General features: G+C 46.9%; 1 protein-coding gene across 1 annotated transcript in view; it reads left to right on the forward strand.

Moving 5' to 3' along the window:
• LOC144142812 (N-acetylated-alpha-linked acidic dipeptidase 2-like) overlaps positions 1-26,021 on the forward strand; it is a 49,404-nt gene that overhangs the window by 5,949 nt on the left and 17,434 nt on the right. Inside the window, exons 4-9 of the mRNA XM_077674586.1 lie at positions 3,832-3,922; positions 6,120-6,388; positions 12,758-12,840; positions 14,992-15,123; positions 19,556-19,776; positions 22,565-22,664. Of these exons, the coding sequence (XP_077530712.1) occupies positions 3,832-3,922; positions 6,120-6,388; positions 12,758-12,840; positions 14,992-15,123; positions 19,556-19,776; positions 22,565-22,664 (896 nt within the window). The remainder of the gene's footprint in view (positions 1-3,831; positions 3,923-6,119; positions 6,389-12,757; positions 12,841-14,991; positions 15,124-19,555; positions 19,777-22,564; positions 22,665-26,021) is intronic.

Consider the following 26,021-nt stretch of genomic DNA (forward strand, 5'->3'; position numbering starts at 1 on the left):
ATGACGGCCAATCTCCTGTGAAGGGATTACGATACGAAGCAAGGTCACGGCTGTGCGTGCTGGAACGGTTCGTTGGCCCCGAAGAGCCTCGAACCCGAAAATTCGTCTGCGCGACGCCGAGATGTCGAGCTCGGCCGGCGCTAGTTTCGTACGCATTGGCGCACACGCTTGCGAGTTCGTTCGGACCTTCAACCGTTTACTCCACCGTTCTTTGTCATAAAAAGAATGTGCAGTATGTTTCACGGGCATTTAGCTCGCTATGCAAGCTGTAAGCCCTGCCTAACATGCGTTTGCTTTTGCCGGCCTCCGCCAATCGCAGAGCATTCCCAAGTGACATCACAGGTTCTGTTGCGGAAAATGAGCTGGTGGGTCGCATGGTCACTTCCTTTTTTCCTAATTATGTAGCTTATTTGAGCGAAGTTTGCGTTATAAGTGGTGTCGTTATGGTTCTAACGAGGCAATCTTTCGAATGAACCAAACTTGTGTTTTCTCTTCATGGCTCCTTTAAACAGCTCCACTGTTAGAAGCAGTCCATGGTTGGCCTCCTGCCCGCAGGGCAAACGAGCAAGCTTGGGGCAAGGGGATTAGCCGGCCATCGTTACACAAAGTTGTACACTAAGAGAAGTGTTACACTAAGTTTTACTGAAGCACTTGCCATGATGGAAAAAACTCTGGAAGCAAAAGTGAATATTATCTAATTTAATGCTTCACAATTTGAAAAGCAAGCCTTGTTATTGAAAATAAGTGCTTAGCAAAGTTCAGCTCTTGTTGTCCCCTGGGTGCTGTGCCAATACCATTGGCCCTCAGTTATACAAGGAAGCGGCAGTGCTCAACCTGCTTGTATTCTGAAACAGAGTTTCGCAAGTAATGCGCAGTAGCCGATTTCTCAGACCTAGACGGGAACGAAAAATAGTCCAAACAAAAGAGCAGTCCGAAAAATCCATGACTCGCAAAAAAGAACTTTATTTCATTTAAAACGGAACTGAAGAAATCACGGATAGTTCTTTGCCTTAAATACCGTATTTTCCGCGTATACTCCGCACCAAACATGCAAAAATTTCAGGGGTGAGGTAGAGGTGCGGATTATATGCGACGCATTTTGGCGCAACTTCACCGCAATGTGTGTTAAGCTGTGATGCCCCTACAGCAGTAATAGATACTAAGCCACTGTTATCCCACTGACATTGCTTATTTTATAGCACACACAGCTCAACAATATTACCAACCTGAAAAAATGTATGCGTCAAGTCATCTAGTTACGTAGTCAGATAAGAAAGTTCTTTTGTGTAAACAAATGTGTAATGTTGCATGAGTAGTAGCTTTGGCCCATCCTTTTTATGTATAAAATATACGGGCGGGCAATACGCGGGGATATATGTTTTTTATTCATCGACCGAAAGTGGTAGTGCGGGTTATATGCGCGAAAATACGGTACCTCCTTCTTTGATTTGTGAGAACGTCTGCTTGCATCTCTGAAAGCGTCACTTTTTCTTCGTAAACATTGAACAACACCACCAAAGCATTGGCAATGTCTTGCGTTGACGGTTGTGGGCGGTCAAGAGTGTCCTCGCGACAGCCAGACTCTCTTTGCGGCAGCACAGTCACTTTGCCACCATACTCGTCAGCCGTTAGCTCTGCGCACAACGCAATGTTGCTCCCCACTGCAGCCAACTCTCGAAATGACGCGAAAGATCAAAGTTGGTGACGCCGATGGTGATCAAGCCAATCCTTATTCAATCCGAAGCCAGTGAGGTGCGTAGGCTTCAAAATGGCGGCGTCCTGGAGTCGCACCGTGGCTCATTCGCGGAAAATGTTGTCGGGAAAATCGAACTTGTGGCTTTATTTTGTCCGAAATATCCGTTGTTCATATACATTACTCCTGTGGGACAACTGCCGGTTCCTTGGGAAAGTCCGGAATATCCAGCAAATCCGAATTTTCGGAGTCCGCAAAAATGTTTGGCTACTGTATATTGAAGAAGTCTTGTAAGGAGAGTGTTGTGGTGCGTTTTGTTGGTGGTTTTGGGGTAGTGTGTTGGGCTGGGTGCATAATTTGGAGGGTTGACAGCCGGGGGACCTCCAGGGTAATAAAGTAGCAACTAACATACCTGCCAGGTTTCCCGAATTTTCCAGGATACTCCCGAATTTTCGTGGTTTTTGTACGATTGTACGACCGAAACAAAAATCTCTCGAAAACGCACCTGTCTTTGGCCGAATCTTCTTTTTCCCAGTCTGGCCACAATGCGCCGGAGGTATACTTGACAATCCAACCCGGCACCAATCAGCATCGTTATCAGTGAAGTGCTTAAAAAGCGTAGTCAGCCATGCGCAGACGGTGAACCTGTTCGTCCCATTGTTTGCTTACTGTTTATAGAAATGCAGCGCCGCCGCCGCTTTCATTTGCGGACGAACACGGCCATTCTGGACGGCCGTTCTGCTGAAGATTTAGCAAGTCTCCAGTGGTGTAGCTTGTTAGTTTAGACGAAACAACAAAACAGTTCAGGTCCTGCTGTTTTGTATTGCACTTGCAGGGCTATTTCCAGGACTCTCTGAAAAGGGCGGCGTCAGCCATGTCGAACATTTAAGTGGTGTAGCTTGTTGGTAGTTTGGACGAAGAAACCGTTCATTTCCTGCTATGTTGTAAGTAAATTAAAAATGTGTCAAAGTTACCCATTCTGTTGTTGCTACTACCCCCCCTCTCCCGGGTCAGATCTCCCTAATGACATTCTGGCAAACCTGGCAGGTATGAACTAAGATAAGGGACTTTTGGGGGGTAGACTGATAACTTGGTGGAGGAACGAAATATGGAAACTTGGTGGCAAAGAACGGATTCGTACAGGGCAGGGTAGGAGCAGTTGGAAGTCAGCGGGACAGGCCTTCTTTTTGCAGTGGACATAAAATAGGCTGGCGGAGAAGGTGGGGAGTATGACTGTGCTGAAATATGGCTTCTTTCATAAGCTGGGTTATGCGTAGAGATTGTTGATGCATTGGAGTGTGTTTTGTTGGGTTGTGTGGATAGCGGGTCGTGCTAAAGGAAGGCTCGCATCAGCAGCGGCGCTACCTTGACTTGACAGTTGTTACAGGGGCGATTCAGTTGCTGTGGAGACGATTCCCATTGAGCTTTTCACTACTCATTGGTCGTCATAAATAAATAGATGAAAAGACAGTCAGCTGGTGGGAGGGAAAAAAATCTAAACCCGAAGCTTTCTCCTGTGCAACCCAAGTCAAAGTCAAAGTCTGAAACTGCCTCAACTGTGTCAGAATGGCGCAATTTTTTAAAACGATCAATGCAAGGGGTGCACCCAGCGAGCCACACTCACTCGCATGATTTGGGCATGTGATGCCCAGCCACCAACTCTGCGAGCATGCTTACAAATTACCAGTGCGGAGCAGTGGGAGACCTGCTTGCTTAGCTCCGACCCCGAAATACGGGTCAGGGTCGTCCAACTGGCCGAAGATGCCAGTCGCGCCCAAGGGCTGCAGGCCACCATCTGAGAAGGGGGGGGGGGGGGGGGGGGGGGGGATTCAGGAAGGCTCCCACATCCCCTTCCTCCTTTCACCCAGTTTTGGGCAAAATAAACTTATCATCATCATCATCATCATCAGCTGCGTTTCTGACCATGGGAAGCTTTTTTTTTTCCTTTCCGAGCAAAGCTTTCCATTTCATCACCATCGTCATGATGTACCTCGCCTGCCCATTGTGTATAGTTGGCTTTCCTGCAGTGCGCTTTAGCGTTAACGCCACAAGGGAGGTACGGAAAGCTTCGCTTTAAAATCTCTGGCTTGTGCTAGGGTGACTTCCTCTTTTCACTGGTTGCCGCCACTTCCTCGCAGGCTCCGCTCACCGGATTCCCCGGGACCAGCTCTTCCTGCCTGCCGTTCCTGCTCAGACCATTAGCGCCAGCGTAGCCGACAGCTTGCTGCGGTAAGTCCAGGCTTCACAATGGGCGGACGCCTATCTCGGAAAGACTCCTCCTTGTTTTGTCATTAAGAGAGCTACAGCGTTGCGTAAAGCTACCCTGGACGTGTGTCACTCTGCTGGCTTTTTAAAGACGGTAGTTTTTCTTGGGCTACTTTAACGCAGAAATTTTGGTCTGTCTGCCTGTGACCCGATTCAGCCACCCGGCCAAAGTGAAACAAAAGCTGCGCAGTAGTTTCATATGCCCACAGCCAAATCTAATCTAAACGTCCGAGTCCGGTGTCAGTGTTCATACTTGTCAACATTGTTGAACAAGAACAGGACATTACGCAAACATACGGCAGCAAATTAATACATAAGGGATATTTACAGTCTCTTTATTAAAAAAAAATCATGAATGCTTGGTTTTTGCGATAGCAAGTGAAATACTCATTAACTGCAGAAAACTGTCGGCTGCTGTTGCCTGCGCTCCTGGTGGCAATTAAGAAATCAAACGGCAACAGCAACAAAAGGTTCCACTAGATAGGTTCCACGTGCCACTTGGAACGCTCGTGGAACGCAACGTGGTTGTATAAACATTGTAGGACGGTGTCTCGACTCGCGTGCGTCTCCGCCGTATGGCAACGTTGGCATCGAGGCACCCCGACTTGGAGCAGTGGAACGCGGTAAATTTAAATTGACTTGAGCAAACCTTTAGTGTGTTTACCTTGGAAAGAGCTTTCTTTTTGTGTAAAAGGACTATTTATTCTGATCTTTATATTTGATTTTCTGACAGCTTTTGTAAGAAAACTGCTGGAGTGATGCAGCTGAAAGACGCACCAAGGAAGTGTGCTCAAATCAAAGAGTACAGTAAGAGCACAGTACCGTATTTACACGATTGTAGGTTGTCCTTTTTTTTTTTTTTCAAATTTGACAGTCCAATGTTGGGGGGTCGACTTAGAATCGAAATCTAACCGTCTACTGTAGTTGCATCAAGAGAAATGAGAAATTGGGGGTGCTACGAGGTGGGGACAGCTTTGCCCCCTCGTTCCCATGGTTATGGTCTAAAGTGTGAACCGCATGGGGCGTTTTCTACTCGCGAAAATGTGCCGTGCTGACGCTGCCGTGAATACCAACCGCATGCTGCGCGCTACGCGATCGGCGGCGGCAACATGGCGGCGTCACCAGTTGCGAAGAGGTGCGCGTAGCTCCAGCAACCACTTCTAACCGCTCTTTAAGATATCACTGAAGGCACAAACGAAGGCGTTTGTGCAGGAAAGGAGCTGATAATGTGGTCGAAAATGACACTATAAAGCATCAGCCGCGCCGCTAGGGAAAGCGCCAATCAAATATCTGCCACTGTGGTAAGCCTCAACATCTCCGGCGGCGCCAGCCGGCTGTCCCGAGCGCTTTCAAACTGCCGCCATGAAGAGCACGCCTCCCCATTGGGGCAAGACGTCAGGCTCCTCCCACTGCCGCGCTTGTCACGCGTCATACCGACATAGAACCGGTAGAACTTAGAAGCTGCTGCGCGCGCAGGATCGTCGTCGCGGGCGTGAAAAAGTTGCCCGCGCAACGCCGACGCGCACGAACCGCATGCAAAAACACGTCAAGAAGCGTTTTATTCGTCTGTAATAAACAAAATGAGTATTAGTGAATCCCCTGATTCAATGCGTGGCACTAACGTAGCCTAAATAATATCACATTGTTCAGTAGACTCCCGAACGCGATGGTGGGAAGTTAGTCGCTCAAAAGTAAATCGCTCGCGGCCGCTTTCGTCAGCCGCCATGTTGTTTGTTTCGGTATCGCGCGGCAGTGGCCGCTGCCTGTTGCTTCGATGGTTGTCATCTTTCAGCGAACGTGTTGTGCTTGCTCAACCCACAGGGCATGGTTATTCCTTGTGCTTATACAAAAGCTTTTCTTTTTTTAAAAATCTACTGCGCATACCGCGAGTGTACGTGTTACGTTCTAGCACAAGGTGTAAACGAGCTTCCTGGTGTTTTACTACTGTGACTACATGAGACGCCGGTTACGATGACGGCATGAGACGCCAAAAGCCCCAGCCCCGAAAGGGCTTCGCCTCCAAAAAATTTGAAATTTCTTCCCAGCAGGACAAGCTTGAGCGACCTAATCGGCAGCCTCTTCCGTCCCCTTCTGTTTACTCTGACAATGTTTGACTCGCTCATAATGCCCGTGCCAATGCAATGCCTTCCCCTCCGTGCAGGCGTCTGGAGGGCTCGGTTGTGAGCTTTGGGAAGCAAAGCCCCCTGCCACACGCCGTTGGACCGGGTCCGGTGGAGGTGGAGCTCCAGCTGCACAACTCTCTGCGCAACCACTCGCTGCACGACCTGGTGGGCTACGTGCGAGGACGCGTGGAGCCCGACCGCTACGTGCTCGTTGGGGCCGGCCGTGACGCCTGGGGCGACTCCGACGTCGGCTCCACAGCGCTCCTGCTCGAGCTCAGCTCCGCCTTCGGACAGCTCCTCAAGCAGGGTCAGTTGCGAACGCCTGCCGAAAGGTTCAACCACGTAAACGCATAATATTGATGTACGCGCGCATCAACGTAGCTTGGCGTGAGCTCGCGTAAAAGGGGTGTAATCCTGCGTACGCTGAATGCGTTGCTACGTGCTTGTTGCGCCAAAGTCTGTGCACACCAGATACAGTCGAATCTTGTAATGACGAACCCGCCGGGGAAAGCCAAAAATTTCGCGGTTGCGTGAATTTCGTTGCCGTGAGAATGAAACATAATAGGAAAATCGCCTGCGAACCAAAAACTTGTTTCCGGAAGTCGGGTATATTACTTTGCGAGCTTTACAGTAACTTCACAACCCAGTGCTCACAGTACAAGAAGTGCGCCATTGTTAGTCGTGCACGCCTAAGAACAACCTAATCACATCGAACGCATCCAAAACGTCAGGGGGGGGGGGGTTCGCCTTCTCTGGTTCCAAACAATGCATCAGAAAACTGTTTCTCTTATTGCATTCACCTAGGGCTCATAGTATTGGAAAATGTAAAGATAACAGTTTCATGACCAACACTGTTTTGTCTATTGTTCCTCCAAAAATGACTAATCATCTCCTCGAACGCTGGCATGCTGAAATATTTGTATCACAATAAAGGCAAGGGTGAATTGACATTTGGTCAACCTGTACTCTCCAGTTAAGCTTTCTGGCTTCGAACATGTTAGTAGGGCTGTTCCTCAGTTGTTTCAATCCCCCTTCTCATAGTTTCTGTTTCATTTAAAGGGGTACCCACATTATAAGACTGATTTCTCACCAACTGGCGGAACATTGGTTGGTGAGAATTCAGTCTCATTGATCTGGGGTCAGTGTGTTTGTTTTGGCGTAACATTGTGACCTCATTCGGTTGCCTTTGACCATGGTTACTGACACCCCGCAATACTGGGTAAGGGGTTGAGGTGCTGCGCTGTCAAGCACAAAGCGCATGGGTTTGCTTCTGAGCTGCGAGTGCCGTTCTGTCTGATTGAGGCGAAAAACAGATGCGCACGCGTGTCAATAAATTAGAGTGCATTACAGTTGAACCCTGCTAGAACGAACTCCGCTTTAGGGAAGTATTTCCAGTTTCTTGTCAGCTAGCCATAGAAGTCAGTGCAACAAAGTCCTTGCTACAATGAAATCGCTCAGCGAAATTTTCGCTCATTGGGGCTGGGTTTGAACATTTGCTTTACTATAAAATAAGCATAACGCTAGCTATCTTAAACTTTTGATACATACAAGGCGCTTAGTTTTACCGAAAACATGCGCCACGCACCCACAACACCATTCAAAACAAAAGCAAACTAGGTACATGCCATTGTTTGCTGGTGATAACGATGTGGCTGGCTGTCTTTACATGAGGTGCAGGCCCGGTTCGCCAAGCCGAAGCTACAGCCAATCCACATTCCGTTGAAATCGCGCGAATGTGCTCTGTTGCTGTCGCGGTGCCGTCATGTATGCGTTGGGAGCAGCTGTCTTCGTGGTTTTCCTTTTACAATTATTCAAAGTAAAAAGCAAAAATAATGTCTTCGTGCTTAGTCTTGAACCCGCGCCATCCTATCTTAGTTGCGAGCACACAGTTGCGATAAATGCAAGTGTGCGCGGCCTGCCTGCCAAGGTCAGTTGTAGCAGTGCCCAGTCAGACATAAGTGAACTGCTTGTGCCACAAGTGAGAGGGGGACTTCCGACGGCCTAGCAGCTATCTGCAAATAATCAGCTCTGTAGTCATGCCTTGCTGTGCAGCAATATGTTTTGCGGCTGCATTTATTCAAGCCCCTTCACCCCCCCCCCCCCCCCCCCCCGTTAATGCGCTCTGTACGTGGAGGTGAAAAACAGATAATCATTGGTACGTTTGTTATTTGATTAAACGCGACACAATTGCATGTCTCTCCTTTTTCTAAACATTGCATTATGCTGTTAATGATGCGGATAATACACGGGGCTATTTTTCTTGCCTCTTCCGTGGTGTCTGGGGGCAGATTTTGCCTCAATGAATTCCTGCCTCAATGAAATTTTTCACGTGTCCCGTCAATTTTGTTGTAGCGGGGTTCGACTGTATAGTTGCCTGAGTAGCCCTAATTAGCAGACTCCCTCTACCATGCTGCGTGTCACAGAAAACCTTAGCTTCAATTTGAACTTTTTTTTGGCCACCTGGAACAGTGTTAATGAATCCTGGACGGGGGGCAGCAGATTGTCGCTGAGAATAAAATGCTAAGCAATAGACTAATTTGTCTCCTCCCCCTCCTTCTCCACAGTCGCGGTAGCTGGTAGTTTTTAGCCTGTAACAAAGGAAGTTGTCGTCTTATACCCCTGTCACACAGGCACTTTCAATGTGATTGAGTCGATTGAGATTGCGATTGAGTCGGCCGTTGCTACACGGCAGTTTCAATCGCGATCGAGCTCGATCCCGCTCGAACTCAATCCTGGTTTCTCAAGCGAGATCGACTGAAAGCGGCGATACTCTCGTCCCCGCTCAGTAATGGCACAGAAGGGGACAACTTCAACTAACGCCACAAATTGTGTCAAATAATTTGACCCAAATAAGTGTGCGGTAACATTAACATCGCGCGAAGTTACCAGACGACGGCCGATGATGACGATGATGATGATGATTCCTATTGGTTTCCCCTTTGAAGCGGGGTGATGACATGTCATCTTACCAAAAAGGACTAATATAACCATGTTTTACACTCTTGGTTTAATACTAGCGCTACTTAGGGCAGGCACTAAAGCTTATTAGGCCCGAAATACTTTCTTTTCCCTGTTACAGGTGGTAACTGTCCTAGGCAATATTCCCCACTCTGCTTTTCGTCCACCAGCATTCTAATCTTCTTTCTAACCAGCATTCTAAACAGGCCGCAAGTATATTGTTAGCGGCATCTGGTGTATACGAGTGCAACCGGTGCAACTTCTTAATCGCGATTGAAACGGGCCGTGTAGCAGCGGCAGTGTGCCGAGTGCGCTCAAAAACTTGATCGCGATTCACCTCAATCGTGATTGAAAGTGCCCGTGTGACAGGGGTATTATACGTCAGTATCAGAGGTCGTGTGGCTACTGTGCTGCTCCTGCTGACGTCCTTATCTCCCCGAGCCTGGCTAAAAAAATTCCCCCATTTCCCCGAGGGGAAGAATGTGAAAGTGCGAATGCACGAGTTGAATTTGCGCGGTTCGGTAATGTTTGCGAAAGAGAGATCACACACACACACACAACTACAAAGAAAGAAAGATGCATTTATTCACAGACACCTATTTGTGTTGTCGTTGTACTTGATTGCTAGAGCGGATCTCAGCTTTGAAATTTCGTGTCAGTACTCCTTTAAGCGGGTGCATTAGCCCTTCTCACGCCTGATTCTTGGCCAATCCCCCACGTGGGTATGTGCCATGTCAGCGGCCAGGCAGCGCGCGCCCATCTCCCCCCGTTGCCAAGGAAGACGAGGAGCGCGCGCACCCGCAGCTGTTGCTATGCGGACGGCGGCGGACGCTTCAGGCTCGCTTAAGAAGTGCATTCGCACTTAAAAAACGGTAAAAAACGCAACAGCATTGCTGCTCTGAACGTTCAGTGTGAGCTCGAGCGACAGGTAAATTTCACGTCCGAGGCTTCGTGACGTGCACAGCACAGACCATCAAACCAGCATTCTAAACAGGCCGCAAGTATATTGTTAGTGCCATCTGGCGTACACGAGTGCAACCGGTGCAACTTCTTAATCGCGATTGAAACGGGCCGTGTAGCAGCGGCAGTGTGTCAAGCGCGCTCGAAAACTTGATCGCGATTCACCTCAATCGTGATTGAAAGTGCACGTGTGACAGGGGTATTATACGTCAGTATCAGAGGTCGGTGTGGCTACTGTGCTGCTCCTGCTGACGTCCTTATCTCCCCGAGCCTGGCTAAAAAAACGGTAAAAAACGCAAGAGCATTGCTGCTCTGAACGTTCAGTGTGAGCTCGAGCGACAGGTAAATTTCTGACGTGCACAGCACAGACCATCAAACCAGCATTCTAAACAGGCCGCAAGTATATTGTTAGCGCCATCTGGCGTACACAAGTGCAACCGGTGCAACTTCTTAATCGCGATTGAAACGGGCCGTGTAGCAGCGGCAGTGTGTCAAGCGCGCTCGAAAACTTGATCGCGATTCACCTCAATCGTGATTGAAAGTGCACGTGTGACAGGGGTATTATACGTCAGTATCAGAGGTCGGTGTGGCTACTGTGCTGCTCCTGCTGACGTCCTTATCTCCCCGAGCCTGGCTAAAAAAACGGTAAAAAACGCAAGAGCATTGCTGCTCTGAACGTTCAGTGTGAGCTCGAGCGACAGGTAAATTTCACGTCCGAGGCTTCGTGACGTGCACAGCACAGACCATCAAACCAGCATTCTAAACAGGCCGCAAGTATATTGTTAGCGCCATCTGGCGTACACGAGTGCAACCGGTGCAACTTCTTAATCGCGATTGAAACGGGCCGTGTAGCAGCGGCAGTGTGCCGAGCGTGCTCGAAAACTTGATCGCGATTCACCTCAATCGTGATTGAAAGTGCACGTGTGACAGGGGTATTATACGTCAGTATCAGAGGTCGGTGTGGCTACTGTGCTGCTCCTGCTGACGTCCTTATCTCCCCGAGCCTGGCTAAAAAAACGGTAAAAAACGCAAGAGCATTGCTGCTCTGAACGTTCAGTGTGAGCTCGAGCAACAGGTAAATTTCACGTCCGAGGCTTCGTGACGTGCACAGCACAGACCATCAAACCAGCATTCTAAACAGGCCGCAAGTATATTGTTAGCGCCATCTGGCGTACACGAGTGCAACCGGTGCAACTTCTTAATCGCGATTGAAACGGGCCGTGTAGCAGCGGCAGTGTGCCGAGCGCGCTCGAAAACTTGATCGCGATTCACCTCAATCGTGATTGAAAGTGCACGTGTGACAGGGGTATTATACGTCAGTATCAGAGGTCGGTGTGGCTACTGTGCTGCTCCTGCTGACGTCCTTATCTCCCCGAGCCTGGCTAAAAAAACGGTAAAAAACGCAAGAGCATTGCTGCTCTGAACGTTCAGTGTGAGCTCGAGCGACAGGTAAATTTCACGTCCGAGGCTTCGTGACGTGCACAGCACAGACCATCAAACCAGCATTCTAAACAGGCCGCAAGTATATTGTTAGCGCCATCTGGCGTACACGAGTGCAACCGGTGCAACTTCTTAATCGCGATTGAAACGGGCCGTGTAGCAGCGGCAGTGTGTCGAGCGCGCTCGAAAACTTGATCGCGATTCACCTCAATCGTGATTGAAAGTGCACGTGTGACAGGGGTATTATACGTCAGTATCAGAGGTCGGTGTGGCTACTGTGCTGCTCCTGCTGACGTCCTTATCTCCCCGAGCCTGGCTAAAAAAACGGTAAAAAACGCAAGAGCATTGCTGCTCTGAACGTTCAGTGTGAGCTCGAGCGACAGGTAAATTTCACGTCCGAGGCTTCGTGACGTGCACAGCACAGACCATCATCACAGCTGAATGTCGGTACGTTTACACTGAGATGTGCTTGGGGGTTAAAAATGTAGGAACCACTTTCCGTTTGTGCCTATCTTCTCTACTGCCGACCGCGGGAAACATTCTACATACCGTATTTACTTGCGTAATGATCGCACTTTTTTTCCCAAAAATATGTTGCAAATTTAGAGGTGCAATCATTACGCGAGGTAAATTTTTCGCGAAAAAAGTTTGAGCACAGAAAACGCAGGTGTCAGGTCAGAATGTTTACGATAAGTCTCATGAACATAATCAACATTACAAATAAAAACATAACAACTCCACCGACCACCGAATGACCACCGAGTGCTGCAAAATGCAGTGTTTTTAGTACTCAACGCACCGGAATTACGGAATTACGGAACGCACCTGGAACGAGTTTGCTGCGAGGTGAGAACAGGAAGACCAATAAGTGGCTGCTGCTGTCACAGTGTGGGGCATCAAGTCACAGCTGCCGACGCAGCAAGCCGAGCGCATTTTTTTTATGTGTCTTGTGAGTACATTATGTGAATTTAGTGAGAGTTTCTTCCGCACCAATAATGAACTCATGCTTGCCGATATCGCTAATATCATCAAGTCCGCGGCAATGACGTAGCCATGCCCGCTCTGAAAGAGGAGGAAACTAACGTAAGCACGACCATCGTCATCAAACTTGGCACACTTACGACATATGGCTGCGGCAAGTTCAGGGTGCGATCATTGCGCGGGAAATAAAAAAAGTCGTATTTTGACGATGAACTTCAGGGGTGCGATCATTACGCGAGTGCGATCATTATGCGAGTAAATACGGTATGTGTAGCAGGGTAGATGATTTTTGGGGGTTATCTGTGGAGCGTTGATGATAGCGTGTTGGAATGCCCAGGCTGGCGGCCGCGACGCACCGTTGTCTTCTGCAGCTGGGCGGCCGAAGAGTTCCAGTCAGTGGGTGTCGTCGAATGGCTCGAGGTATGTTGGCAGCATCGTCCACTGCACTCCTTGCAAGCAGAGATGAAAAGCTTTTTTTAGAGGGACACTAAAGTGCAGGGACAAGTTCGCCTCTACAGTAAAATGTCGTTACAAGAGACACTCTAGGGACCCGGGGGAACATGTCTCCTGTAACCGAAAATTCTCAAAACAGTGCGGAGTTGAACACGGCCACTTTGTTATAAATCGCTATCAAAGCGTATTCAGACAGGTCGACGAAAAAATTCCCACCATGGCTTAATTAAGAAAGTCATTCATAATGGTTTTAGGGACTGCAGCTTGTATCAGCCTTCCTTCCCAACGTTTGTAGGTAGAGCACTTTTGTAGGTAAACTGCCGACACTTTCGGTCCTACAATACCCTCGTCATCACTCTCGTCCTCTGGTTCATCCTCTAGGGCACCATTTACTTGCGCGAGGATCACGTGATATGTAGGCTCAAAAATCAAACACACAAGGTCCACATCTGCAGACACAAACTCCTCAAAAGTTTCTAAAACCTACGCGGTCTCTTGGGTGCAGGCCCAAGCTTCATCTTCAGAGCAGTTTTCCACAGCATCTTTCATATATGGTCCCCCTTTCATCGTGTCTCTTCGAAATAGTGAAGAATTTATAGTAGGGACCCAAAAAAAGCTGTCCTTAGTAAAAGAGTGTCTCTTGTATGCAATGTTGCTAACATGGTAACCATAGGAAAACCAACAAAACCATTTTCAAATGTCTCATAGAACCAAGTGTCTCCCGTAACAGTGTCTCTTGTAATAAGGTTCTACTTTATCAGTAGAAAACAGTGCCGCGAATGTAAATATACCCCTGAGGCAGTTGCTTGTTGACGCAGAGAACGCCAAAAGTGTCAAAAGCAGGTATCGCCCCCTGCATTCACTTTCCGGCACTACAATTTGTGACGTTCCGAATCTTGAGTGTTGAAGCGCAGGATCAGTGCAACTTGCGTATGCATTTTTCTTGAACGAACCAACACTCAGGCTGGGTTTCAGGAAGTTTTTGTTCCAGAAAAATTTTTAGGCAAGCTGCCCCAGTTTCGCGCTTCAACATTCAGGATTTGGGACGCCGCAAATCGTAGTGCGGGAAAGTGAATGCAGGGGGTGATACCTGTTTTGACACTTTTGGGATTTCCTGCGTCACTAAGCAACTGCCGTTGCCATGAGTGGTATATTTGCATTCACGGCACTGTTTTCTACTGATAAAAGCAAACTTGTCTTTGCACTTTAGTGTCCCCCACCCCCCAAAAAAAGCTCTCGGAAGCACGTGGTTTCCACCTAGAGTGAACTTTTGATGTTGCACCCATTTTAGAAGCACTCATTTTTCGCCATATGTACGGGGGCCGGGCGTACAATGTTTCTTTGCACTTTCTGCTTTCTCCGTTCCAGTGCATGTTTCAAAAGTCCTAAAAGCGCATTTGAAATGCGGCCTTTTGAAATGGATGCAAGCTTGGAATTTTGCTCTTGGCTTTGATTTACAGCGCCAAGCACGATGCATTTGGTGCTGAAATTCAGAATCAGTGCCTGAGTACTTTGGAGCCTTCACTGGGGAGAATTTACATTGTCGGAGTGAGTGACTGCTGATGAGCCGCGAAGAATATTCCACAAGTGAAAAATGTAAAACTAACTTCAGAATTTCTCCGTTTGTGTGTTTGACGTGCCACCCGTTCTTAGAAGCAGGCACGTCACTACAGGTTGACTATGAAACTCAAATGATTGGCGCTGAAACTGAGGGCCCTGAACTTTAACTGGTGTTTGCTTTCTGTGCTTAGCCACTGGAGGAAAACCGAGTGTCTTGGGCAAATTTCATGGGCTGCACATTGTGTCAGTGCCTAAGGCTGCTACCGGAAGAGAAATAATCTAAAATTGCCATTTCTGTGGTCTTTAAACTTTTGCCTATCACTGTACACGGTGCATGGAAAGGAAAGTATAAGTCACATCAAAAAACAAACAGAACAGTACGGCAAACGTGACTCTGTGGCACAAACCGAGTCGAGAAGTTCTAACGTGTGCTATGTCTCTTCGGTAGCTTTGTTCCTGTGTTAATGTTCGCTTGTACGATGAATTCCCTGGTCATCGACCGACTCACCTAACCTTCCGCTTTAGCTGAGATGCTGCCACCGTGTGTTTGGTGTGCAGGAGCACCTGAAGCTGCTGCACGGGCGTGCGGTGGCCTACATCGACCTGGGCCAACCCGTGCTGGGTTTGACGTCCCTTAGCGTCGCCGCCTCCCCTCTGCTTTACCACGCCGTCTTCAATGCCACCCGGCAGGTGAGGAAACGGTCCTCAGCACAGTTTTTAAAGCGACTGCCAACCAATCTTTGTGGAATATGCGCTGTCTAGCTCATATGAAAGCCAGCGTTTTATATAGCCCGGTAACCACAAGCAACTTCTAAACAAATTGGTGGAAATAATTCTAATTTGGAAGCAAACTTCCTGAAATCGAAGGGTGGCGGTTCGTAGTGTCGAAACTTGACACTACAATATGTGTCCCTGTCACCTGACCTGCAAACCTAGCAGCTACTGTAACTGCTGAAACTTTTATTTACGTATTGAAAACCTTTTGACACAAGTATTTGTACAAGGTTAAATTGTATATGTATTTCTAAACATTATTTTGAGAATTTTTAAGACACGCCGCCCGCCGTCGCTGGGTTGCTCTCAGTGTGGCTAACTTAGCCTCCATGCTCAGAATCAATGGCAGCGTTCAGTAAACAGACCCAGTGAAGGAGCTTTGACGATTCTGGCTGAGTCAGGGGCATTTGTTCTGCCAAAATATTTGATTTCAGTTTCCAAATACGCCAACGGCAGCTTAAAAAAAAAAAAAAAAACGTCGTGCCCAGGGAGAATCGAACTTCCCACCTCCACAACGTGAAGCCAGATTCTACCTATCGTCTATCCCAACAGATGGCGCATTCGTGCAAAATATACCGTTGCATTAAAAAAACACATAAAGGAAGAGGAAAGCCTGCGATTCAAACATTGTTAGCTGGGGACAAGTTTTTAAATATCGTTTTTTATTTCTCATACAGACAAAAGTATGTTGCCGAGCTACTTTGTCATGGTTGCCAGCATTATTTTTGGAAGGGACACATACGGCTTGTAGATCTAAAAATTTCGATTTAAAAAGTTCTTGGGCGTCGTCAGCAAAACCGTTTCTCGTCAAGGTGCTTTAAAGGAGCCATGAAGAGAAAACAAAAGTTTGTTTTATTCGAAAGATTAGGTGTTTCATAGTACCCCAAGCGCTTTCCCGGAAGCAAATTATTCACTGAGAAATAAGGCAATTTAAGCCAAAATTTTAAATCTCCCGCTAAAATTGAACATTCCGTGACGTGTACAATGGCGTCATAGAGCCGGTCCATGAAACAGATACTTAGTATGCAGACTCCATATAGCACCCACACGCGGGAGTCGATCGAGACGGCGGCCATTTTAAAAATACTAGTAAAACCTAGTGCACCCGCAGCCCTAGTCATGGAATCGCCTGATCCGGAGAACAAAACTCTCGCCGAGGAGCTCGGGCTTGCATTTAACAACCTCACACCACAAAAACGCTCAATGCTTCTAAGTGCACGAGCGGCAAGAGTTGTGGGATACGCGGTGGACGGGAAAGCGACCATTCCGCGATAGCCACAACAGACGAACGCCCAGCCGTCGGCACCGCTGCCTCGTCAGCCCCGTCGCGACGGATGAATATAGACTGGTACGTATGTGCCGTATTTTGATTACGGTTAATAATAGTTCAATTTCAGTAGCAGTATCACTTATGCCAGTTGGCCGGTGTCGTGTATGGAAAGCCGTTCGCGCGAGCTCTCTGCTTCGACCAGAAAGATACGAGCGTCAATGCGCGGTGTTTACGGCATTTTTTTCCCCAAGGTCAGAGCGATTTGACGAAGTCGGCGACGAGCGCCAGCATGTCCCAGGAGTGAGCTAACGTAAGGGTCCCTGCCGTAACTGAACAAACTGAAGTTTTCAGTGGTTGTAAACTGGAAACGAGCTCGTAACGACAGCAGCAAGCCAACACCATTCGAAACTTACGCGACGACTGGCACTATCTCGTCGCTTCTTGCTGTTCCTTACTCCCCTCGTTTCTATTTTTACCTTTGCTGGTTGGCGATATGACGGCCAATCTCCTGTGAAGGGATTACGATACGAAGCAAGGTCACGGCTGTGCGTGCTGGAACGGTTCGTTGGCCCCGAAGAGCCTCGAACCCGAAAATTCGTCTGCGCGACGGCGAGATGTCGAGCTCGGCCGGCGCTAGTTTCGTACGCATTGGCGCACACGCTTGCGAGTTCGTTCGGACCTTCAACCGTTTACTCCACTGTTCTTTGTCATAAAAAGAATGTGCAGTATGTTTCACGGGAATTTAGCTCGCTATGCAAACTGTAAGCCCTGCCTAACATGCGTTTGCTTTTGCCGGCCTCCGCCAATCGCAGAGCATTCCCAAGTGACATCACAGGTTCTGTTGCGGAAAATGAGCTGGTGGGTCGCATGGTCATTTCCTTTTTTCCTAATTATGTAGCTTATTTGAGCGAAGTTTGCGTTATAAGTGGTGTCGTTATGGTTCTAACGAGGCAATCTTTCGAATGAACCAAACTTGTGTTTTCTCTTCATGGCTCCTTTAAGTGATGCCCTTTCATTTGGGATAGAGGGTATATACTCGATGAAAATCGGTTGTCTGTCCCTTTAAAGCGACTGCCAACCAATCTTTGTGGAGTATTCGCTCTCTGTCCCAAGTGAAAGTAGCATTTGTTAGGGGGTAGACTGGTGTTGAGGACATTTTTCTTATTTTTTAACCATGTACTTGAGATTTGCATATTCAGTGTATTTTAACATGATCTATAGAATATTCAGTCAGCTTTCATGTATGCAGTGTAAGTTCAGAGTTGTGCAGCATGTTATGCCATTCCGTTTCGGGCAGTTTTTTCGTTATCTACCTAAGAAATACTCGAATACTTTTTATCGCTTTGTGCTCTAAAAGGATCAGGGAGTGCAACTATACCACTGCAGTAATTTTAGCATTGTTTCTGCAAATGCTGTAAGCTTATTAAACACCAGGTCATCAAATTATTAAAGTTTTCTTAAAACAAACCGCATGAAAAAAGTGTGCTAGCAAAGATATTCTATATTTTTGTGGCTTTATTGCCCTGTTCAGATCACAAGCTTTCGAATGCAGCAAGAATGGTACAAATATGACCAGTACATACCAAAATATTGTACCCGATAGTTGACCTCCTGGAAAAAAAAGTTGGTCCTGAGGAAACTAGCACGAAGTTCGGAAGCATATGGGAAAATGGTCATTTAGCCAACTTCAAAGGGCAACAGCTTTGTAAATACTTATGGTACGGCTATAATATTTTCCAGTTACATTCTTTGGAACCTGTAGACTGCAAATAATATTAATACGAAAAATTGATTCTTTTTTTTTATTTGGCAAATTTTTGGTCTTCAAGACCAGTGCCCCACCTTGAACCGAAACGGTTTTCCTGATAGGGCCCTAGAAGTCTGAAAGCGGAATTTTTACATCTATCAGCTTTAGGTGTGGTGCCAAGACGAATGCTGGAAACCGTGACAGTGAGCTGCGTGGCAGCATTGTTTTAATGGCACACAAGACAAAAATAGGTATACTTTAAAAATTTTCCCCAGCCGAAACAATAATGTAGTCGTTCCTATTCCTCACTGCGGTTTTTGCATTGCACATTGAAACCAGTGGAGCTGTTTGAATACTAACGGTAGTGGCATGTTTAAACACTGCATTATGACAGCATTTCAGATTTACAAATATCCCGGGCCATCTCCACTAACGTGAAACCTGGAGAGGGGCGAAGCATGCAGTGTATAAGTGTATTCTTGGCGCCCTGGTGTTTTTGCCCACGGAGATGACACCGTTGGGGGGGTACAGGTATACAGCTTTGCGGTAAAAATCTTGTGTCTTTGAAGCACAGAGAGCTCTAGCGTGAGGCATAAACAAGTGTCCCGGTGTTTTTTTAAAGGAGCCATGAAGACAAAATGCAAGCTGGGTTTATTAGAAAGACTTCTTAGTCCCGATAACAATGATGCCAATATCATCGCAATCTTCGCACAAATAACGGAGATATAAGAAAACGTGTGAAGCAGTCGCGACCCCGTAGCCAATTTCCCGCAACTTTTCTATGACGTCACGGAACCTTGTTTGTACGACTGGCGGCCGCCTAACTGACCTGTCGCGATGACACATGACTGGACGTCTGTAATGGGGCCTCTAGTACCATTTGACCGCATCACTTGAATGCTAACGTGCAGTTAACGCACTGAAAATTATGTTTTATTGTTGGCCCGTATGACGTCATTCTTTCCCACAACACGTCACTGTGGCGGAAAATTTGAAAGTTTTTAAATACTTCTTGCATTTTTTTTTTCCATTAAAAAAACATCTTTTGGGGCTGTAATGGAGCTGAATGAGATACTGAATACTAGTTATTTCAAATTAAACGAAGTTGTATTTTTTTCTTCATGGCTCCTTTAATACGAGTTACGTCTTAGCGCGAGGCGTAAACGAGTTTCCCGGTGTTTTAGTACCGTGACTACATGAGACGATGAGTATGACAACGACAGGAGACGCCGACAGCCCCAGCCCCTAAGGGGGTGCGCCCCTAAAAAAAATGTTGAAAAAAGTGTTGCAGGGCCCCTTTAAGGTGTGGTGGTGCGTGCGCAACTGTGCAGGTTCCGACTGGCAGTGGGCGGAGCGTGTACGAGGAGTGGGCGTCCACCTTCCCCAAGCACCGCAACGTCTCCCGTCTGCTGTTCCCGCCCACCACTGGTGCAACCCCAGTGGCGCCCTCGCTGCCATTGGAGGAGGGTGAAGAAGGGGACGCCTTCCTGCTTGAACCCCAGGGTCTACTCGCAAGCTACATGCATGCCGCCTCGCTGCCCGTTCGCCCGGCGTGAGTGCAGAGCTGTTTAAACCGTACTGTTAGGACATTGTCTGTGATCACGGTGGTCTACCGAATAGTTTTAAGGGGGAACACTGCTCTTAAAACAGTTCCGTTTATTTTTAAGTAGACTCTGTGAAACTTGCCAGTCTTGCAGCTTTTTTTCCCACTGATTTCAAATATGCCGTTATTTTTCGAGTCAGTCAATTAGTTCCCAAGATAATTAGAGATAATCAGCCATTTTTGGAGGAACAGTAGACAAAACAGTGTTGGTCATAGAACTGTGATCTTTACATTTTTCAGCACTATGAATCCTGGTGAGTGCAATAAGAGAAGCGGTTTTTTGATGCACCGCATGGAACTAATTTTACAGTTAATTAAACTTTGGTGACACCAGTGGCAAGGAACCATAACCATTTTGAATGCCAATTTCAAACGCGAAGGTTACTGAGCTGTAAAATTAGTTCCAAGCAATGCATATGTGTGTGTGTGTGTGTGTGTATGTTTGTATGTATATGTATATATATATATAAGGTTAGTAGAGACAGAGACAAACGAGAAAGACGTAGAAAATAGAAATAAGTTTACTGACGTTTCAGGGAGAGGACTCCCTTTCTTCAGAGTTCTCTGAAGAAAGAGTCCTCCCTGAAGAAAGAGTCCTCCTCAGAGTCCTCCCTTTCTTCAGGTACTCTGAAGAAAGGGAGTCCTCTCCCTGAAACGTCAGTAAACTTATTTCTATTGTCTACGTCTTTCTCGTTTGTCTCTGTCTCTACTAACCTTATTTTTTTCGCGCTCTGTGTGAGTTTTTATCTTTTCAGACTATATATATATATATATATACATATATATATATATAGTTGACGTTTTGACTGGAGGACCAGTCCTGGTCCTCCAGTCGAAACATCAGTAAACCACTGTTTTTGTTTTTAATCGTGAGTCAAAACCATTTTCTCCACTATTTTATTTGGTTCTTCAAGAAGTTTCTTGTACTGCCTATATATATATATATATATAATATGTACACCCTAAGGGCCCAAAGGAGCATTACATTGGTGGGAATTTGCACAATCAGTATTTGAATCACATACGAGAGAAGAGAGAAAAGGCATGCACAGAAAAGAGGCACATCGTGATGGGGCCCTATTCTCGACTGCACCAATTCCCGGGAAATTCGCCATGTTTTTTGCGTAAGCACGACGTAAGCAATCAGCGACATGCTGCACGTATAGCTCTGACTACATGCAGTGTAATTTGACGCTTCACTCATAAAGATCACACCCAAGGCATCAAATATTGTGCATAAAAAATATAAAAATTCTTGACATGTACTATAAAAAATTAAGACGGTAGCTGAGGCTGGCAAGAGAAACACATATCTGCAGGTCAAAAGCGAGCGAAAGGCGGATGTCGAGCTAAAGAACACCACACAATTTTTTACCGTATCTATTTATTTCTTTCAATCGCTTTTAGTAACATAGCTGGGCTCTCTGCTTCAATGCAAGCGTTGTTGCGTTATCGCCTTCCCTGCCACCACCGCTGCCATGCCATCGTATGCTGCTATGTTACAAGTTTATGGTGTGATCAGAGAAAAAGATGGCCCCGACCATCGCTTGTATGACACATAAGAGCAGCGAAGCACTACCCTTGATAACCGCGGAGCGTACTGATGTTGCCGATTCACTCATTCGTCAAGCTCGACTTCAGTCAGCGCTGTAATGAACAAACGAGTCACTTTCCTTTGTTATTTTTCTCTTGAGTTCGATGATGTGACCCAGCAGCTGACTAGGAAGAGTGTGGAGAAATCCCGTGCATTGGGTTCTCTTTGTCATGGAGAGGCTTGTACTGCCCTCTTATGTTGCGGTTACGCCAAACAAATAACTTTTATTTTATTGCCAAACATAAAAGCAAAATACTGCACGTTACTTGTATGCTCCCTGATCGCTGACTTGGAAACAGTTGAAATTATAATTTGTTTCGGTACAAAACATGCTTTAAACCACATGCATGCGAAACTGCGCCTGCTTCAAATTTGCGGACATTTCACGGCGCCGAAGGTTGGGGAAATTTTTTGCCCTATTTCGCGGCAAAAGCAGCCGCCATTTTTAAGCTGTTACGTAACATTATGTCACTTTTACACAGGCTGAAGTTGTCAAAGCGTGACATGTCGGTCCCGCCAACAGTTAAATTATGTCACACCTTCTCAGCCAATCACAGAGAGAATGTGTATTACAAGCAATATTGTTGTTGAATAGCAAAGAGAGGCTTACGTTGTCATGTCCGGTGTAGTTAGTCTAGTTTTTCATTGCCGGCCAAGAATTGTGCACTCCACGTAGGGAGAGAAATAAGGCAAACTGTAGAACTGTTGACGGTAAACGTCATGAAACGTCAAAACTGACGACAACACTCCCAACCGCTTTGTCAACTGGAAGCACGGGACCAAAATTGAAAGCCAATCAGGAAAGACTTCCGGCAAATTATTTCCCGGGAATTTGTGCAGTCGAGAATAGGGCCCGTGGTCTCAAAATCATAACATGGCGGTCTTAAAATCATAGTCTTAAAATCGCTGACATTAAGATGGGCTTTCTGAAGTGTATCAAATTCCCTTATTGCCACAACGCTTTCCCTAACACACTCATAGTTTATCGTATTCGTAGTTGTGTAGTATCGTATCGTATTTTAGTATCGTATAGTACCGGATCGGATATATACTATGTAGTCTACAGGATGTGTGAGGGGTGATGTATCATCACATAGCTCGTATAGAGGAACGGGGCTCACCAACGGGCCTTCTTGTGTGCAGGGTGAGAGCAATGGACGCGGAAGGCAGCTACGCGGCCTTCTTCTCTCGCGCGGGTGTGCCTGTGGTGCAGATGAGCTACGTGGACGACATCATCCAGAAGGTGAGCACGTCCATCTTGTAGACGTCGCGGAAGAAAGCTGTGTGGCAGGTCGGCGGAAACTCGTGCGTGGCTGTATGTTGTTGCACTTTTAGACTTGGATGTCTTGCTCTGTGATCGGTGAAATTTCAGTGCCATGAACGCAAGGTTTGTGTCCGATTCAGAAGAGGTCGGGCACGGGGAATGGTAGCTTCGCAGTATCTGTTTAGACGGATTCAGTTTTTTTTTTTTTTTTTTTTTTTTTCTGCATGCTGGTGTGCTTCTGGTTGCTGGCTAGGATGTTTTATTTTTGCTCTGTTCTCTGGCAAACTTCCATTTGGTAAATCAGTTGAAAAATGGGAATAATCCCTTTTATTTCTCTCTTTTTTTTTTTTTTTTTTTGGCTTGGCGGTCAGTTTTGCACTTACCAGTTTTGGGCCCATCTTAAAACTGCGCCGCTCCCAACTCGTGCAATTTTTTGTCCTTTCCCACGTTTCTGTAGGCCCTGAGACAGAATAGTCCACCTGCTTCAGCAGCAATTTGTCCGTGTGTGCCTCAGTGCAACAAACTGGCTCAGACTTTCTTACCTAATCACAGCGCGTGATAGAGTTGCGACAGCGTAGTGGCCAAGGCTGTAGCAGTAGTCCGCGGGTATGGCTCAGCGAAGGTGCCTGTTTTTTTTTATTAGAAGTAAGCAGTGGAAGAGCATGCGTACACGTGCAAGTTTTTTGGCTAAAGATTCGCAGTTTCTCTCAACTCTGAAATAGCTACAGGCACAATATGGTAAGGACAGGAGAGAAACGAGCGTCGACAGAACAGGGCGCCAGCTTGTTTCTTTTTTGAGCACGGCAAAGCAGACCAGTCTCGCTTGATTTGTCTGCCTTCCTTGTCATATTGACTCTTTGAAGGAGCCGTAAAGACAAAATGCAAGCCTGCATCATTAACACGACTGCTTTATCCCAATAACAGTTATGGCAATTTCATTAGAAACTTCCAAGCGCTAGGCTTGGTATTAAAGGGGCCATGCAGACAAAACACAAGTTTGGTTCGTTCGAAAGGTTGCCTCGTTAGAATCGTACTGACACCACCTTTAACGTAAACTTCGCTCAAATAAGCTATATAATGAGGAAAAAAGGGAATGGCCATGCGACCCACTAGCTCATTTTCCGCAACAGAACCTATGATGTTATTATATGCCCAGCTGTGTGATTGGCGGAGGCCGGCAGAAGCAAACGCAAAGTAGGCAGGGGTTATAAGCTTTCCGAACGAGCTATTTGCGCTTAAATTTAGGGCACATTCTTTTTATATCAGTAAGAATGGTGGGACAAACAGTGGAAGTTAGGAAAGCACACGTAAGCATAGAAGCGCCGATGCGTACTTCTGTTGGTACTGCGCGCACTATGCTTGTTTTAGCTGCACAGCACTGCGGTTGTCTTGGGGTTGTCTTGGAGGACACCACTGGCCAATAGGTGTCAGCAACGCTGTCTTACGTGACCGTATTTGTTCAGTGAACACCATGTTTCACGAAAGGATTATTTTCTCCCTGAACAAAAACAAGCCAGGTTTATATGCGATCACTAACAAAATGAAAGGCAGAAAACGGCCCGCCGCGGTATGGTGGCGAGATTTGGGTTGACTAACAGTAAACAAGTCTCCACTTCACAGCAAGTTTAGCTTGAAGACCCATTCTTACGATGTCATTGCAGACGTCGTTAACACACAATTTGTCGGGACAGTCAAAATTTTAGCTTAAATTGATCTTGTTTTGATTAAATTGATTAAATTGGACAAGTGCTGCGAGCACTATGCAACATGAAATTTTTTGAATAAAACACTTGTATTTAGTCTGCATTGGCCCATTTAAGGAAAAGAGATGAGGCAGTAGTGGCCCCTTGCTAGCCACTTTGTCGCCAGGTATTTATGACGTCACGGAATCTTGTTCGTGTGATTGTCTGCTGCCGAACTAGGCCACTGTCAAGAAACCTCGCTGGTCGATGTTAGGGGCCATCTAATTTGGTTTGATGTTATCAATTGAATGGTAATGTGCAGTTAAAACACTTAATAACTGTGTTTTGGCACTGGCTCATCGCACGTCACTCCTGCGCATCACACGTCACTGTAGCGCAAAATTTAGGAAATTTTTAACACCGAAGTTGTTTAGCAAATCGTTATTTTTCGTGTCCGCAGTTAAAAATACCAAGAAATTGCCGAGCACGCGTACTTGAGCATGGGCGTTGCTGTGACCGCCCAGTCGTTAACAACGCTAAGAAAATGCTTAGTGCGTGCGTGGCTCGCAACGACCGCCCAGCGTACTTGGCGCACGTTTGTTAAGTCAAGCATACCCACTTCAGGAGATCGGCCAACATTGCGGCGATTGCCCGGCAGTTGAAAAAAAAACAAGAAAATGCACGGCGCTCGTGTGTGCGTGCCTCACGGCGCCACCGCCGTATCTTTTGTTATCTGCACGCATTTGCAAGCCAAACAAATAGACTAGGGAAATTGGCCAAGATAGCTCCCCCCCTCCACCCACCAAAAAAACCCCCAGCATTCGCTGTAATGGTGCCAACACTTGCTCACAACGAGAAAGACACGTCATTGCGTATGCCCGTCCGAGGTGGTGTCCAGTGATTATCACTACTGAAAAAAATGAAAGAAGCTCACGCTTACAGCATCAGAGATGGAGTAAAGGTCGTCGCAGCAGTGAAGGAGAAAATCGGCTGCAATCGTGGACTTAAAGGGACACTGAAGTGAATTTGTGAAGGTCCAGTTTTTGCTTGCACTGCGTAGGCTGGCTCAAATTAACACACGTTTCATCGTTTATCCGGTTGATATGTCGGTAATTATTTTATAAAGCGGGAAAGAAGAAAAACTACCATGCGTGGTTTGCGGCGGCCGCACCAACTAAAGGCTGTGACGACGGGAGGAGAGGCACCGTGATTGGACGATGCCCAAGGTTAGCAATCAAACAAGTTTCGGTTTCGGTTCTGTAAAACAACATGCTTGACATCCGACGGCATCGTTGGATGGGCATTCTCAATATCTCAGTAATCGTTGTAATGCGTTTCTCCGATGTTGTCGGCAGTACAATGCCTAAGATAAGCCTCCCAGGACGGCTTGGAATCGTAGCAATCACTAGCCGAGGCCTACGCAGTTCCTTAGCGCCCTCCACATGACTGCAGACGCTCAAATGCCATGCGCTTTAGCTTGATACAGTGTACAAATTAACAAACTAAATAAACGCACGTTCTTCCATTCACAAACGTGCCGTGGCTTAGTTTCAACTAAGCGAACGAATTGCGACGACCCGTCGGCGGCCGGCGGACGAAACGCTGGGCCGACTGACTCTGTCGTAAGGTCGGCGAGCCGTGCAGTAGCGCAGTC

The sequence above is a fragment of the Haemaphysalis longicornis genome, unplaced genomic scaffold, assembly GCF_048455015.1.
Source record: "Haemaphysalis longicornis isolate Haplotype H1 unplaced genomic scaffold, Haemaphysalis longicornis Haplotype H1 scaffold_6, whole genome shotgun sequence".
NCBI classification, from domain to species: Eukaryota; Metazoa; Arthropoda; class Arachnida; order Ixodida; family Ixodidae; genus Haemaphysalis; species Haemaphysalis longicornis.